The sequence below is a fragment of the Morchella sextelata genome (assembly GCF_020137385.1).
Source record: "Morchella sextelata strain SCLS chromosome Unknown scls_11, whole genome shotgun sequence".
Taxonomy (NCBI): Eukaryota; Fungi; Ascomycota; class Pezizomycetes; order Pezizales; family Morchellaceae; genus Morchella; species Morchella sextelata.
The window spans coordinates 671060-686154 of NW_025408626.1; the positions used below are offsets into that span (position 1 = coordinate 671060).

Sequence of the window (15095 nt, forward strand, 5' to 3'; positions counted from 1 at the left end):
TTAACCGCTAAAAGCATTCGCCAGGAACCCTTGCACTGCTTTCAATGCTTCATACCTCACTTCAGCATCGCTATCTCCCATCAACTCCATAACCCTGTTCTTGACGCCAAGCTCTTCCCATTTCTTCCTACCCCCTGAAACCTCTCTTACAAGAGCGCCGACATCATTTGCAGCAACGGCAAGGACTGTTTTATCTTGGCTGGTGCTTAAAACTCTTGCGAGCGCCTTCACAAGTTCGGAATCCTCGAGAATTTCCCGACTATGCTTCTTCCAAAAACCTTCATTACGGTGCGGAGGCGACCAGCGAAGATGGCCAGACAAAATCTCAAGACGGTACGAAGAAAGGGTTGTTTGTGAGGACTGGAAATTTTCTAGGGAGTCTATCAGGGTCGAGAGGTCGGCTGTGAGTTCTGCGTCTGAGGATGACGTAAATCGTGTCGAGATTGTCTGCAAGTGTGGAAGGACATTTGAAAGAAGAAGTGGGGGAAGGTTTAACGAAGGCGATTTTGTAGCGAGATTAGACAGGGTTGCAAGACATAAACGCGTTATCTTTTCTTTGAAGGCCGATCTGAGGATGTCTGTTATGGGTGGAATAATGTCGTACTTACTGCAAATATCGTTTTGTCAATTAGCTATGGTTCTCACGATGGCAAACGGAGGTTTTTATTCCTCATTGTAGAAGGTGCGACACACGCGTTAATCTCCTCCGCAACCACCTCTTCAAATGTCAACTCCCAGATCACGAGTAAAACATGATATAACAACTGCAAAGCAACACCACCTTGTGCAGTTGCAGGGTTTCCCAAAACGCTTCCTCTATCACTCGAATTTCCGTTTTGACTTCCAGCGCTCTCCAAGATTCTTACAATCGGTGCAACTGTCTCCTCTTGGAGTTCCCAGAAGGTAATTCTAGCATATGAACTCCTCAAAAGGGAAACATATGACTGGATAGCTATATCTTGAAGATGAACATCTGGAGATTTAGTCAAACCCGCGAGATAGCGATATAGTTGAGGGAGAGCAGCTTCGGTATCAGAGGTAGGTTTGGAAGAGGATTTCAAGGATGCTGTAAGCATTGCGGTGAGAACCGAAGAACTGAGAAGGGGTACAGTTTCATCAGTGTGTGATAGGAGAGATAGCAGGTGAGAAAAAGGCGAAGGGAGTGCCAAAAGGGATTCCGTAAACGCAGGAACGCCTGGTCTAGAAGTCAGCAGAAGCTCGACCCTAGTGAATAAAGGTAAACACACTCTCTAACAAGTCTCCTAGCAAGACTAACATATACGTCACGACATCGACTCTTTTGCCATCAGTCGCCTTTTTCAATCCACCCTGTGGCCCTAGAACAAGTGAGGCATAACCGTCCACATCCTTCTCAACAACGCTGACTTGCTTCTCCTTCGAGACTTTATCGATGGCCTTTATCTTCTTAATATCCGATTCGGTAATGAGACCAGCCCTCATGTTAGCATCCCAAGGGATAGAACGTCCTCTGATGTTAGAGAACAGCTCCGCAAGGTATTTAGGAGTATCGAGGGACATCTTTGTTGTGGTAGAGAAGATAACTCCTTGAGCTGGGGGAGGGGAAGCTGTAGGTACGTCACTCGATTACCCGGTCATCAACATGTGTGAGCTCTTGAGCTGTCATGTGATCTGGTTACAGTTTACCAGAGTAGGCTTTAGCAGGTTGCATTTCCAACTTAGAGTAGGTTTCAAAGCTCGCCTTTTTGGCATATCATGGTTAAAACCCAAACATACAGTAGAGTACTAGTACATGTGCTACGATTGAGTACCATTTAGTTAAACCACATATATGCATCTGTATCTAGCTAAAAGTATACAGAATGTTGTCAATTCCAGATACACCCGCGGGGGGGGGGGGGGGTATTCAATGCGTTATAACATTATTTGATACTTAACCAAGGAAAACAACTTGGGGAAAGGCAACACGAAGACTTATAATACAGAGGCATAAACCATTTTTTGGCAAAGGTATCATGTGGTTTTCACTTGGTACAATACATACATGATAAGTAACGCTCCACCAGAGGGCTTTTTAACCCGACGAACGTTTGGTCCGGTCTAGTTTTTCAAATCGAAGAGACAACCAAAATAAGCACGAATATGTTAAAGACGAAGAATAAGAAGAAGAAGAACAAAAAGGTGACAAAACAAAACCACTCCGTAGTATGATGCACTACAAATTACTACTATAAAATTGACGAACGCAATGCAGCTAATGATCACCTATTAACTGCAGTGAAGCCTCCTCCACCTCCGGGTTGCTGTGGAGGTTCATCTTGTTCATCGTTCGTGCTCCCTGGAGCAGGACTTAGTGGTGCATCATAATTAGAAGCAGGTACAATAGAAGAAGCCGCAGAGAGCGCTCTCAACGCTCGTTTCCCAGCACCCCCATTACCACTCATGGTAGCCCTCTCGGCATCGCTTTTAAGGTCATTAACTTTCTCCAGGTATTTTTCGCGATTTTTTTCGTACTCGTTAAAATATGGTTTCTGGCCGTCTGCCTTTAGATCGCGCCATGCCTGAGCTAAAGCCTTGTGCATGTCGAATCCTTCTTTTTTGGACTCGCGTTCACGGACTGCGTCTCGCTCCTTTTCACAGAAGCTTGCATCTCGTTAGCGAAAGTTGTGCTTTGGCAGAAATACACCGTTTTATACGAAACTTACATCATGTAAGCATTTGGTGGTCTTTTTGGCCCACCTTTGCTCCGAGAGCCTTTCCCCGTCTTTGGAACAGCAACAGGTAGAGTAGTCATGGTGCCAGGACCCGGAGAGTCATTCTCACCCAGGTGGGTTTGATTGAATGTGGTAGAGATAACAAAGTTGTATCCCTCCCCGTCGTCCCTGGAAGGTCCTGGAGATGGAGAAACTTGTCGCATTGGAGAATCCAGAGGAGGTGGGTCTTTCCGAGCGCGTTTGATACGGAGCGGTTTTTCTTTGGGCTATAATCCAATGGAAGTTAGCATGGGAATGTCTGTATTTTCCGTTTTCCCAATATTTCAACATAGTAACATGTTTTAAGGCGTTTATACCGTAGGAGGCGGGCTCGGACTACCATCGGAATCCTCTACTCGGGGATCCGTACGATGCTCGAGTTGCTGAAGCAAAAATGCTCTTTCGAGCCTCATCCGCTGAATCCCGCGTCTTGCTCTTTGAATACGCACGACTAAGATGTCATTCGACGACTCGATCTCATTGATTCTTTTCTTCAGTTCGATGCATTTTTGACGGTATGATTGTTCGACAGAGTTTGGAAGAGTAGGGGTGGGGCCGACAGGAGATTTGGCTGGCCATAGATGTTAGCTATAATAAGTGCTAGAGAAATCGCGAGATCCTACGTTTATGTTCTTTAGGCATACTGGAAGAAGGAAGGCAGCAGGGCGTTGAATGCTGCTGTGGAAGGGATGGAGCTGTTGTTGTGGTGAAAGAAAGAAAGGGTAAGCTTCGTGATTGATGTAATAACGGGTAAGCGAATGTAAGGAAGAGAGAGAGAGGAGGGTTGACAGGAGAATGGGTGGGTCGGTTGCTCGATCGGTCTTTGGCTTTTGTGTTGCATTGGGGTTGTTTGGATAAGCGCGTATACTTGACCAAATGTCACAGAGCGTTTCGATCGCCCTAACACACCCATTGAAGGCGCGGCTAATAATCAAAATAACGTCCAAGCGCCCAGATACTATTTGCGGACATAGGGATGCGCTCTACAGAGTATGTGTATCTACATGTACCTTATAATCGTTTGTACTGATAAATGAACTGGATTAGTCGATAATTTCGATCTTACAGCTAGGTACTGGTAGGCTACGCTCTGAAACGGGAAATAATAACTTGGGATATTCAATAACTGAATCCAGCATACCGTGAATATGCCCCCGAATAAGAGAGTTTCTCGCAGGAATTAACAAAGAAAATTAACCTCGTAGATCACCTCGACAAATAAAGAAGCGAGATAACCATGCCTTAATGCGCCAAATAACCATCATCTTCCCGCTTGTTGACTAATGATATATAGAGAAGCGGCCATCGTGCTCTAGAGATAAAATCAAAAATCCCCCGAAACTTTTTTGAAAAGAAATATAGTAAATAGGGCCCTATTATTTCTATTCAGATTACTAACCCCTCCAGGGCCTTTAGTTCTGGCCGTTTATCGTCCATGCTCATCCTTGGGGAGTTTGTGGAAGTGTGCTCTAGTGCAGGGGATGAGGGCTCGGAGGAATGCATATCCAACGATTCGGCCTGCGTTGCTGATATTGATTCATGATCATCGTCGTCCTCAACCTCAGGAAATATCAAATCGGTGTGCGTAATCCAGATCTTAACCATTGTTTGATACAGCCCAAGATCCGGTGAAACTCCTAAGGGCATATTTGGATTGGTGGGAGAAAGGCCCATCCCAAAGACAATGGCGAGATTTACGGCGTGCATCTTATTAATAGTAGCGTTGCTAGCAATTCTATATGTGTATGGATCGATTCGTTAGGAAACTATAGCATATAAGGAAAAGAGGGAGGAAGCATACCTGTTGAAATGCACATAAACACGGCGAAGGAAGTGATAATTGCAAGAAGGTAAACGAACCATCACTTCTCGGTAGGCTGCTGCTCTTTCATCCTCATTTGTGATGTTGACTATTTAGGTTAGGATACCGAACAAAGTAGCAATATTGGGAAGTCTGTAGTTGTGCTTACCAGTGACATTTTTGAGCTGTTGAAGGGCTTCGGCCCCCAAAGCTCGATCTGGAAGCTCACGCATAAACATTTTAAAGGCCCCGGCGATGGCATTTATGTCATACCAACGATCATCATCCATTTGAACATATTCTCCAGAATCGAGGGCTAATTTCAATGCGTTGATGCTCGAAAGTGAACCTGGTACACGATAAATACCAACCTCATTAATGCCTATGAAAGGTTAGCTTTTATTTAAAAGGGAAGCTTGGAAAATCCTGGTGTAATTACCTCGCAATTCAATTTCCCCTAATAGCATTTCAACTACAACCGGCACTTTGACATTGTCACGTCTGCAGAGATCTTCTAAGGAGACTCCAAAGACTGGTTGGGGGGTACGGTTTTGGGATGTCATAGTAAGGCCATCGACGGACTCTCCGCCATCACTCGTGGCAATTCCACGGATAACTTCAATCGTTTTCAACCATTCCTCCAACTCTTTCTCTGAAACGGCTTGAAATAGGTATGAGATACCATGGTCGGTTCTAACTCTCCACATATAATGATCACGGGTAGTCTTAGGGCAGGACACAGATGCCACAGTCGTAAGGTCTATCGTCGAAGAAGGCTTTTTACCATGTTCAACGCCTTTTAGCGTAGGTAGATCTCCAGGGGCCACTATTCGTGCGGAAGATTGAGGGGGCGTCCATCCACCCGTAAAAGCCATCGATATGGGCCGCACAGCTTTGAATATGGAGTTTACACCAAGTCGCCTTCCACTCCGTTTATCAGCGGGATCAATTTTGATTGCTGTTGGTTGGCGGCGATGCTCCGCCCTTTGCTGCTGTCGCTGTAATCTTTCAATGGCGTCTTTTTGCTTTGCATCACGCCTAACCTTCTCCTGCTCATGATGCAGGAGTCGCCAGAAAATCTTTGTACGAGTATTCTTGATCGGCGCGTTTTCCCTGTTGGAAAGTTCCTTGATAGCCCGCATATCAAAACCACGCGGAGCTGGGAGCGAAATAGGTGTTAGTTGCGAGGGAAAGTTTTCTTGAAGCGGCGATTGAGAACTGATATTGGTGAAATTATGAATAAAATTATAAACATAGCGGCGTTTGTCGAAGTTGATGAGGCGATTATTTTCCACGACCATGTTGGGTACGTAACAAACAATCTCCAACAAGCGCTCCATAATCCACCCAGCGCAGGGAGTCATAGGTTGTGTACATTGTGCTCCCTTAATCTCCTTCGGAATGACAGCCTCTAAGGAGTCAACCTGTTGGGTTGGTGCGAAAGCCATTCGCACAGCCATTAGCCAGGCATAACTGAAACACCTACTCTCTGGACGAACAAGCGCAGCCGCTATGGCACCAGCAACGAAAGAAGGCACATGTTGACGGGTCGCCCCAGACTGATAGTCTTCAATCAAGTCCATCCCAGACATACGTTTTCGAGATATTGCCAAGCATTTCAGAAGTGTAGATATCCGGTGAGCTCGCCGTTCGGCGTTGAGTCCAGGGTCCACAATCTGTGCAAGAACCCAGTTCATTATATCTGTCCGCAATCCACATAGTTCTTTTAGAGACTTCGGGAGAGTGTCTAATACTGGAATCGACGAGTTACCCTGGCGTATGCTGCTTAATAGGGAAAAGATATCTTGGAGAACTTCTTCATCATCGTGAGACATAGGCGAAGCTTTTGAGGCGAAGAATCCAAGGGGCTCAGAGCTCTGTGTTTCAAAAATCTCAAAGGCCACCATCCAATCGACCAGTTTAACCATACGAAACAAGTCGCGAACCTTTCGCTCAAGCTTTTCCACAAAATCCTCGATTACAGAAATATCATTCGTGTGACGGATTTCTAGCTCTTCCGGGGTTTGAGGTGGTGTTGGTTGGATTGGGTACCGCAGAGGCGTAAAACTGAGTTTTGCAAACTTGGCCCGGATATCATACCAAAGGTCATTTATCTGATCGGCTTGTCTCTGAAGATAGCCATGTTCAGGCCCAAGGTTTCTCCAGTTTGATAATTCCTTCGAGGCAATGCTTAGGAAGGAGACAAAGGAATCCCCCAGAGTTTGGTCAGAATGAAAATCTATATAGAATTCAGATATCCAGATATTCATCGCCTCCAGAATCCCGATATGAATCCTTGCGACAAGGTTCCAATCTATACGCTCATCACTGATATTATCCGGGCCAGTCCAATCTGGAAACACGACATCATCACTCTCGTCGTTAGATAAGGTTGCAGCTGATTTTGACCCGAGAAGACGCTTCTTTAAATAATCAATAAGAACTATGGGTGAACAGTAACTGCTTTTGATTAGTACGATCAAGGCGAGAATATGCGTGGCAAAGCGGAAGGGAAAGGGGTTTTACCTCCGAAACGTGGCGAAGAAAGTTATTGTAAAAACATCCATGTTCATTTTGAGTAGAGGTGGCCTTTCTGGTGGCGGTGAATTGCTCTCAGAAGCGTTCATCCGTTTACTAAAATCTTCCACACCTAAGACCAGAATGTCCACTAATCTTTCCAGGGTCCCTCCTTTAGACACCACAGGCATGAAGCTTTCGAGTTCAAAACCACCACGAACAGGCGTTTGTGGTACGCTTATATCTCCATGGGCCGATATACGCGGTGACGTGCTGTTACTGTAAACCTGTGCCGATATTCTTCTAGATGAACCACTCACTCTTTTGTTAGTAGTTTCAATGACGCTTGAAGGCCTTGATGAATATGCGTCCTCAGTAATCGATTTCAACACCAATTCGCCATCTTTTGAATAAAACAATTGTTGGCCCACTCCAGCAACATCTCGAATTGCACGTAACATTGCATTATCCCCACCGTGTAGCCCTGCAGTCCTCTCTCGTGTTGTATAGTCAAGGTCATCATATCCAGTTGTTTGTGATGTGTCATTGGACGGCGGGAAAGATCGTGTGCGCCTAATAATTTGTTGGCCTGAGGAAGTTGGTGGTCTCAGGTTCTGATTGGATTGAGAAGGCCCGGATTGCTGCTGTGACTGTACCCCAGGGCCGTAACTTGGTGATGCTAACCCAGAGCTTGGTGTCTTTTTGTGAAGGGAGCCTGAAATTGCCAAAGTATCTTCTCTATCAAATAAAGAGAAGCTGGGAAGAACATCTGTGAAGACGAGCGGCACATGGGCACCGGTACTAAGAGGAAGGCGCTGGTGATAATGCGAATGGAGATACATCCCAGTTGAAGAGGGCTCACATGCCAAAGACATATCGAAAAAAGTTGTAGAGTTTGTAGAGGGGGGTGTTTTGTTGTTGAGGTTCAAAGTAAAAAGACATTTTTGTATCTGCTCGACCTCCCGAGGTGTCTTCTTCTCCACGCGATCAAGGCCCAAACCAGCGTCAACCCATTCTTCTCTCCATTTCTCTAATGAATTGAAAATGGCTTCCATTCCTTGAATAAATTTAGGATAGTCGACATTCCGAACACGGCTCGCATATGCTTCATCCATGCAGTGACATAAGTCTCCAAAATACGGCACAACCTCCGACAAGAACAATCCCTCTTCCGATAAATCTGGAACTAGTATGCGGCCATGATCGTAGCTATCACTTTCTTCAAGGCGTCGTCTCTCCAAAATCCTCATAAGTTTTGCACCATTCTCTATGTCTTCAATTAAGGAATTATCGAGTAAACTCCATGTCTCACGCAACCGAAGAATGGGGGGAGATAATACTGCCATCACTATAGCCAAGTATCCAACCATATCGGCCTTTTTCCGTAGCAGACTTCCGACCTTGAGCCATTGGGACAAGATAGAAGCACGTCGATCAACTGAATTGGCCGTTGAATCTCCAGACAATACATGGCTAAGTACTCGCTCACCAAGGAAATGTATATTAGTTGATGTGAATATTAAAGGGTTTCTGTGTGTGGGCGGAGGTAGATGAGGTGACGCGAGAAGCAGTGAGAGATCATTTTCTGGGTTCCACGCTTGAAGGTACTTGAGGTGAAAAAGATGGACTTGAGTGGCAAAGGTCTCAGGATTTAGTCGCATAAATTCTTCCGTGGGGAGTGATGTTGATAGTGTACTGAATATATCAGTAGAGCTAGGCGTTGAGGGCTCTATCATAGCATCAGCAAGTTAAATTCAATATATGCAATATGTGAGGGCAATCACCTTTTATTTGGTCAGCAGGAGCGCTTAATTCTTCTTGTAAACGACTGGCCCTAGCCTCTATCCCAGCCCTCAGGTCTTTTGCAAGGTCAGGGTTATGTGGAGTTATTCCTTTCTCAAGCAAAAGCCGTGCAGAGTTGTAGCAACCAGGTTCCAGTAGCATTCCGGGGGCAGACTCAATGAACAAAGTGAGAACCCATGCAACCCTAGCAGACAAATCTCTCAAGGTTGTAAGCTCTATAAAAATCGACAGAGCAGTTTCCGGGCTTGCCCAACCAGCTAAAGTTCGAGTTGCACCTTGGATAAACTGGTCATTCTCGTTATCCGTAAACATCAGTTCATGGCAAAGGGCTTCAACTGTTCCACCTAGAATTGCACCATCTGCACCAAGAACTAGTTCTGGATGCCTGCTGGTACTTTTATGCCGGAGAGTCGAGACATTAAACGAGGCTGCAGCTGTGGCAGGGGCACTTTGAGGCCTCGGTGGGCTTGATGGAACTGCACTGATATCGAAAGATCTTATCTGTAGACTAGATGATGGTTTGTAGAGCATGAGATACCCGCCAGTGATAATAATGTGCTGGAGCTTCCACGCCTCGCGCAAGGGACCTTTCTTGACGGAATTTGAATCTATCATATTCACCCAACCTTCCTTCACAATCGATTCTCGGGAGACATATTCCCCGTGTTGCATTACTGATATTGAGGGAACACTTCCACTTTCTATAGTCCTTAATCTAGGAGAGTCAGGTTTGTCCTTCCGTCTTCCTTCTGGAAGCGTATTTAACGGCCCACCACCAGTACGCCGTGGAGAAGGTTCTCGATTTGGAGGAGATCGGCCGCGTGAGAAGATGTTCCCCAAATCATTCATAGATCGCGATATTGTCCGGTAATGAGAGTTAAATGTATTAGGCGCGAGCTTCTTTGGCCGGTTTGATGCAACGCTTGGAGATTGTGGGATACCGATAGGCTCTGATCTCATCTCGCTGCTTCCCACATCTTCACCACCACCTTGTCTGTTGCTATAGCCTCTCATCTGAATCGTAGGTGATGGGAATGTAGGACTTCTCGCCTCTCCGGATTTTTTTGATTTTGCGAAGAAGGTTGTTGTCAGGGCATGAGGGACCTTTCGGTTACTGGGCGACTTCCGCCCATCTGAGGGTGAAGAGTGTTTCGGTGGGGTGGCCATTGTGATTTAATCTGACTGGGGTCAGCAGGAAGTCGGGGTTTATTTGGCACAGTAGGGAGCAAGTTTGGGTGCAATGGCACCATTGAATGGAAAGTGCAAGCATGGGGTATACCAGACAAGAACAAATTCAACGTGCCCTGACGTTCAAAGCAGCCTCCATGCGGACCAGGTAGGCCGGGATGATGTCGTGGAGGAGCGCGTGTGGAACGAGTTCAATGGTCCTGCGGAGATCTTTCAAAGCCGACAGTCTTTATATTTCTTGCGCCCTCTCTTCAATGATTTTTAATTTGGGATTATTTCTTGTCTTTAAGAAAGATTTAGCGGGGGTTTGGAGGAGCCACAATAAGAGCGGATAATCCGAATGAGGGGTTAAACCGGCCAACTACGCGGAAGCTCTCTCGTTGGACGTTTTCTCCCAGGTGGAAGAACAAAGGGGCGGGGTGGATTGAGACGGAAACACTTACATCTTCCTAACTCACCACCGGGGGAGCACAGCTACAAGAAAACAGAATTCCGAAAGCACCGGTGCAGCAGAAGGAAATAAATACGAGGGATGGCTGTTATGGGGATACAAGATACGGATGAGAATGAGTGCTCAACTGATAGCGGGGGGGATATGTATGATGCACGTACTCTACTCTAGGGCGAATGACTTCTGTATGCGTGCACATCCATACATAGAGCAGCAGTTTGACGAACAGCAGCAGTGGAAGTTGTCTAAGACCCCATACAAGGGGTAGTGGTATTAGAGCAGAGTAAAGAGCAGCTAGGTACCCATGAGGAGTGAGCTTCCCTCTGACAGGTCAGGGTTTTCAATTTGGTGTTCTTATCAGGTGTAGGGCCAACCGCATGCCCTCCGGCACCAACCGCTCCGCTGCCATACCCAGGGCCTAAAGCACAACATGACATTGGCGATTCTCGTTTAAACTACACTCACCACATAATACGAATCTTTAGTGGTTGTAATGGAATTCACATGCCTATAGCGATATATCCTCCCACGGTTTAAGTGTTTCTAGGCACCTACCTGTACGACCCAAAACTCCATAACGTTACCGTTAAAGGCTTCAGATTTCCATTATAATTATGCGCGTAAGTGGCATACATTCACCGTGAAGTAAGTACGTCTTATGATGTACTTACATGTACTCAATACGTATACGTCTATGTGTGTATTTTACACACCACTGCCCAAGGCTACAGTTACTAAAAGACCTTTATCCAGAGATGAGCTGGCCACCAGTTACATGAGATTTGTTCTCCCGAGACGCCTTCTCGCGGTTTGCGCAATTGCGTGTTCATTATCTAAACCCCGAACTAGCTGACCAGCTTGCTAAGATCTCGGTAACACGATTTGAGATGGTTTTAACCCCACAGTACTACGGAAATGGGATCTAGATTTTCTAGATCCCCTCCTGAGTACCTAAAACAGCCGTAGAGTACCGATTACATACTCTATTCTATGAGTACGAGTAGGTGCTTACTCTACATGTACATGCATGTAGATTGGGTACCTAAATCTTCCATAATTACATGTAACTCCTGATCTAGACTAGATAAGATCGATACACCAGTGTCTCATTTTGCCATGTCTAAGACTTTGGAAGAATTGATCCGAGCCCTTTGAGTCCTACATAAGACCTATTGATTTGCACTTTTTAGGTACGCCCCGAAAACCTTATATTTTTTTAGTTCGGTTTGAGTGGCTGTAATTGGTGTAGCGGTTTGAAAGCTACTAAACTTACTTGCATGCTACACATGACGCGCGCGCGTATCTTCAAGACGGTCGTATAAACCTTTTTCTCCATTGAATTGATATACTGCAGACATGTACGTTTTATATCCAGTTAAACAAAGCCACAAAGCAAAGCGAAATTGCCCGAATGGAAAGAAGATGGTAGTCAATTCAATATCTACAGCCGGCATGACAGTCATTTTGGTTCCTAATCATAGATGATCACTCGTTATATGGAGGATTTCCTTAAATCTCTTGGTAAATAGCTGCTATAGATATGTACATTTACTTTCCAACTGATGTTGATAGGGTGTTGACTTTATAATTTGGGAATCGAATCAGGAGTCTACATACACGTAAATTCCGGTGACCAACTAACAGCTTGCTAGTCAGCCAAAATATAGTTATGATCCGATAAAAAAACAATCGTGTCATATTAATTCTGATTGCTTGCTATATATAGTAGGTACTTTATTCTTTATTCTACTCAGGGCCCTTAATCGGAGCTTAAATGTTCTGTTTTTGATAATCTGTCCCTTGGGTCCCATCCTTGATTTACAGATCCTAAAAGCCCCATGTCTTTTATCGCATCAGCATCCAACACATCCCCTAGATCCACTAGCTTAAACGCTGCTTCGCTACTGGCCGTTCCGTTGGATTCCTCATTTACGTCATCATGAACCACGATCAACCCCCTTGGGAAGATGCTTCCCAATGATGTGCCAACTGCTGTTATTCCATCTGTGTTGGTGACCCCATCCACTGAACCGGCGGTAATTGAGAAAGTCATCACATACTCGTTCGGGTGTGCGCGTTGATATACGTTATATGCACTAACCCCCTGACAGGAAACGAAAATGTAGCCATCAGTGGATGTTTCCCCGTATATCAGCGTCACACCTTCAACATCAGCAATCAAGTTCCCTCCAGTATTGACATGGTCGATGAGATATCCTTCAGCTGTGCCATTTGGTTCTGCGTCGTACCGCCAAAGGCCATAAGGCTCTTCGCCGAGTATCAAGAAACCATTCTCATCATCGGCAACGCATCCTTCAACTTGTCCGCCATTTCCACCCATGAAAGTTCGAACCAGCGTAGTATTAAGCGTACCATTAGCCGTGGAGGTTAATTCAAATTGAAGGTATTCGGAGGTCTTTGAATTGACGAAGAGATACTGTTTTCCAGAGATATACGAACGGTAGACGCACGAACCGTAGACATCAAAGTCCTCGACCGTAATGGGTTGGGTACCTCCAGGGATGGATATTAGTTCACCGGAAGATGAGATTTCGCAGAGACTATAAATTCAATTAGAAAGGTATGATCGAGATGGAAAGTTGGATGCACTCACCAGAGAGTATTGTCACCTCGACAGGCAGCAAAAACCAGGTCGGCCGTCCTGTTCCCTACAGGGAAGCCATAAATGACATCAACATTATTTGGCTCTTCTGCAGCCATAGTCTGCAATTTCTTTCCCGTCAAATCAAAGACACCAAATCCAGCGCCAAGTTCACTCTTGGTCGTTGTGATGATTCTGGAATTTTCTGTGCTGTTCCCAGGGGCAATCCAGATTGCCGGATCATCGCCATCACTGCCATTCGGATCTGTCTCGTACTTTGCTTGGACAAGTAAAAATGAACAATCGGGTCCACCCCATGGTTCGGTACATGAACAAACTCCCGCAGAAACACATGTTCCATGTGACGAACAGGAGTTTGGGCATTTTATAGACTCACACGAAGTTCCATTGAACCCGTTGAAACAATCACAAGTGGTAAGACTTGTACAAAAGCCATTTAGGGTACAGTTCTGTACCTGAGGACAAGTACTCAGGGTTGTGGCAGGTGTACAATACTTGCAAGTTTCCTGCCTCGGTTCAAAGGACTTGTTTGGCTTCAGAGAAAGGCTAGTGAACAATTCACTGATTGAACTCATACGAAACTCTTTTCCCACGTCCATTTTGGCAGCGAATGCGAGTATTCCATCTGGATAAGCTGTACCGAATGCTGATTGATATAATGCAATATCGCCTAGCTCAACTTCGTCTGAGAATGTAGCGCTTCCTAAGAGAGTGAAATTCGATGCGGAGTATATATTGAGGGACTCTTTGAGAGCGACAAGCAGATAATCGTTGGAAAGATTACCAGAATATATCGCCAGGCCGTTAATTTCATCGGGGGCTTTCCCTAGCTCAGCTATATTTTCCGGGATCGTTGTAGACTCGAGCGCCGGAAAGGTATATAGGATCCCGCTATCGCCCCCAAAATACACAGAGGACGTCTTGTAGGAAACTATACAAGTCTTTGCTTCAATCGGGACAGGGAATGATTGAATCTATGTGGGTTTCCGAAAATCAGCACCCTTACGTATCTATTTATTGCATACCTGGACAACAAAACCTCTAAAACCTCAATCCCGGAATTTTGCCCCTCCCTGATCAAAAACAAGGACACGATTTTCTTTCCAAAAAGATAAAAATATTGGTGCCCCTCTGCCGACTTCCAGAAACACCAGCTAGAAAAATCTCCCCAGATCTTTTTCCTCCCTCCCATGACTGGTAATTCGCTGACTGACACTGAGTCAAAAAACCGCAGTAATGAATCAGACTGACTTAATGTCACGATCACGTCTTTCCCACCGAGATTGTACACAAAATCGACTAATTTTGTTCTTCCAGTATATTCGAAATTTAGCTCGGTCATCTGAGACGGACTTGAATCAGAGGAAAAACTCCACGTATGAAAGCCACCAGCCGGTGATCCGTCATTTCCGAGAAGAATCGGAGTGGAATTCGACGGATTCGGGTAGTAGATTGCGACCTTGTCAGATTCGACTGAAGAGGTGAATGCAGAGAGTGGTAATGTTATTGTTGGTGCTGCAGATGTTGCAGTCCAGAAAATGGTAAGCACAGCCGTGGTAAGTCTGCCGTTATAAGGAAACTTCATTGTGAATTTGGCAATTTTTTGTGACTTAGAGAAAATGGACTTTTTCAGGCGAGATAAAGCTTGTACTTTATACGCTACTTGGGTCGGCAGATATTCCCCCGACTCGTTACGTTTATGGCCGGCCAGATAACTACAAGTCCATGTACCATAGTACCAAGGATACCCACGTACACACGGAAATACTCAGGCTTCTAGGGAACGAGTAATATATCGTCAGCGAAGCCCACGAGACGGACTTGTATACGGCACGTATCATGCGCATACATACCCAGGTGCAGATTGGAAACTCGGAAGCACGAGCGGCACTGATTGGCTTTACAATTGTCTCTTATCAATATTTGTAAGGTATATAGCCGCCCCCGATGAAAATACTAATTGGATGTGACATACATGGG

General features: G+C 45.4%; 4 protein-coding genes across 4 annotated transcripts; all 4 read right to left on the bottom strand.

The window, feature by feature from the left end:
- On the bottom strand, positions 1 to 1539 carry H6S33_001614 (uncharacterized protein; the record flags this gene model as incomplete). Its single annotated transcript, XM_044832961.1, has 3 exons — positions 1 to 607; positions 694 to 1224; positions 1283 to 1539. The coding sequence occupies 3 exons, from the start codon at positions 1537 to 1539 to the stop codon at positions 1 to 3; spliced, it is 1395 nt and encodes a 464-aa protein (XP_044693675.1).
- A 701-nt stretch (positions 1540 to 2240) lies between these two features.
- On the bottom strand, positions 2241 to 3374 carry H6S33_001615 (uncharacterized protein; the record flags this gene model as incomplete). The annotated part of the gene is made up of 5 exons (XM_044832962.1): positions 2241 to 2442; positions 2494 to 2622; positions 2685 to 2959; positions 3050 to 3303; positions 3356 to 3374. The coding sequence occupies 5 exons, from the start codon at positions 3372 to 3374 to the stop codon at positions 2241 to 2243; spliced, it is 879 nt and encodes a 292-aa protein (XP_044693676.1).
- Positions 3375 to 4118: 744 nt separating this feature from the next.
- On the bottom strand, positions 4119 to 10020 carry H6S33_001616 (uncharacterized protein; the record flags this gene model as incomplete). Its single annotated transcript, XM_044832963.1, has 7 exons — positions 4119 to 4467; positions 4534 to 4642; positions 4703 to 4915; positions 4973 to 5957; positions 6033 to 6993; positions 7060 to 8779; positions 8835 to 10020. 7 exons carry the CDS (start codon positions 10018 to 10020, stop codon positions 4119 to 4121), a joined length of 5523 nt encoding a protein of 1840 aa, XP_044693677.1.
- Positions 10021 to 12251: 2231 nt separating this feature from the next.
- Positions 12252 to 14700, bottom strand: H6S33_001617 (uncharacterized protein; the record flags this gene model as incomplete). Its single annotated transcript, XM_044832964.1, has 4 exons — positions 12252 to 13053; positions 13107 to 13374; positions 13693 to 14089; positions 14155 to 14700. 4 exons carry the CDS (start codon positions 14698 to 14700, stop codon positions 12252 to 12254), a joined length of 2013 nt encoding a protein of 670 aa, XP_044693678.1.
- Between the last annotated feature and the right edge of the window lie 395 nt (positions 14701 to 15095).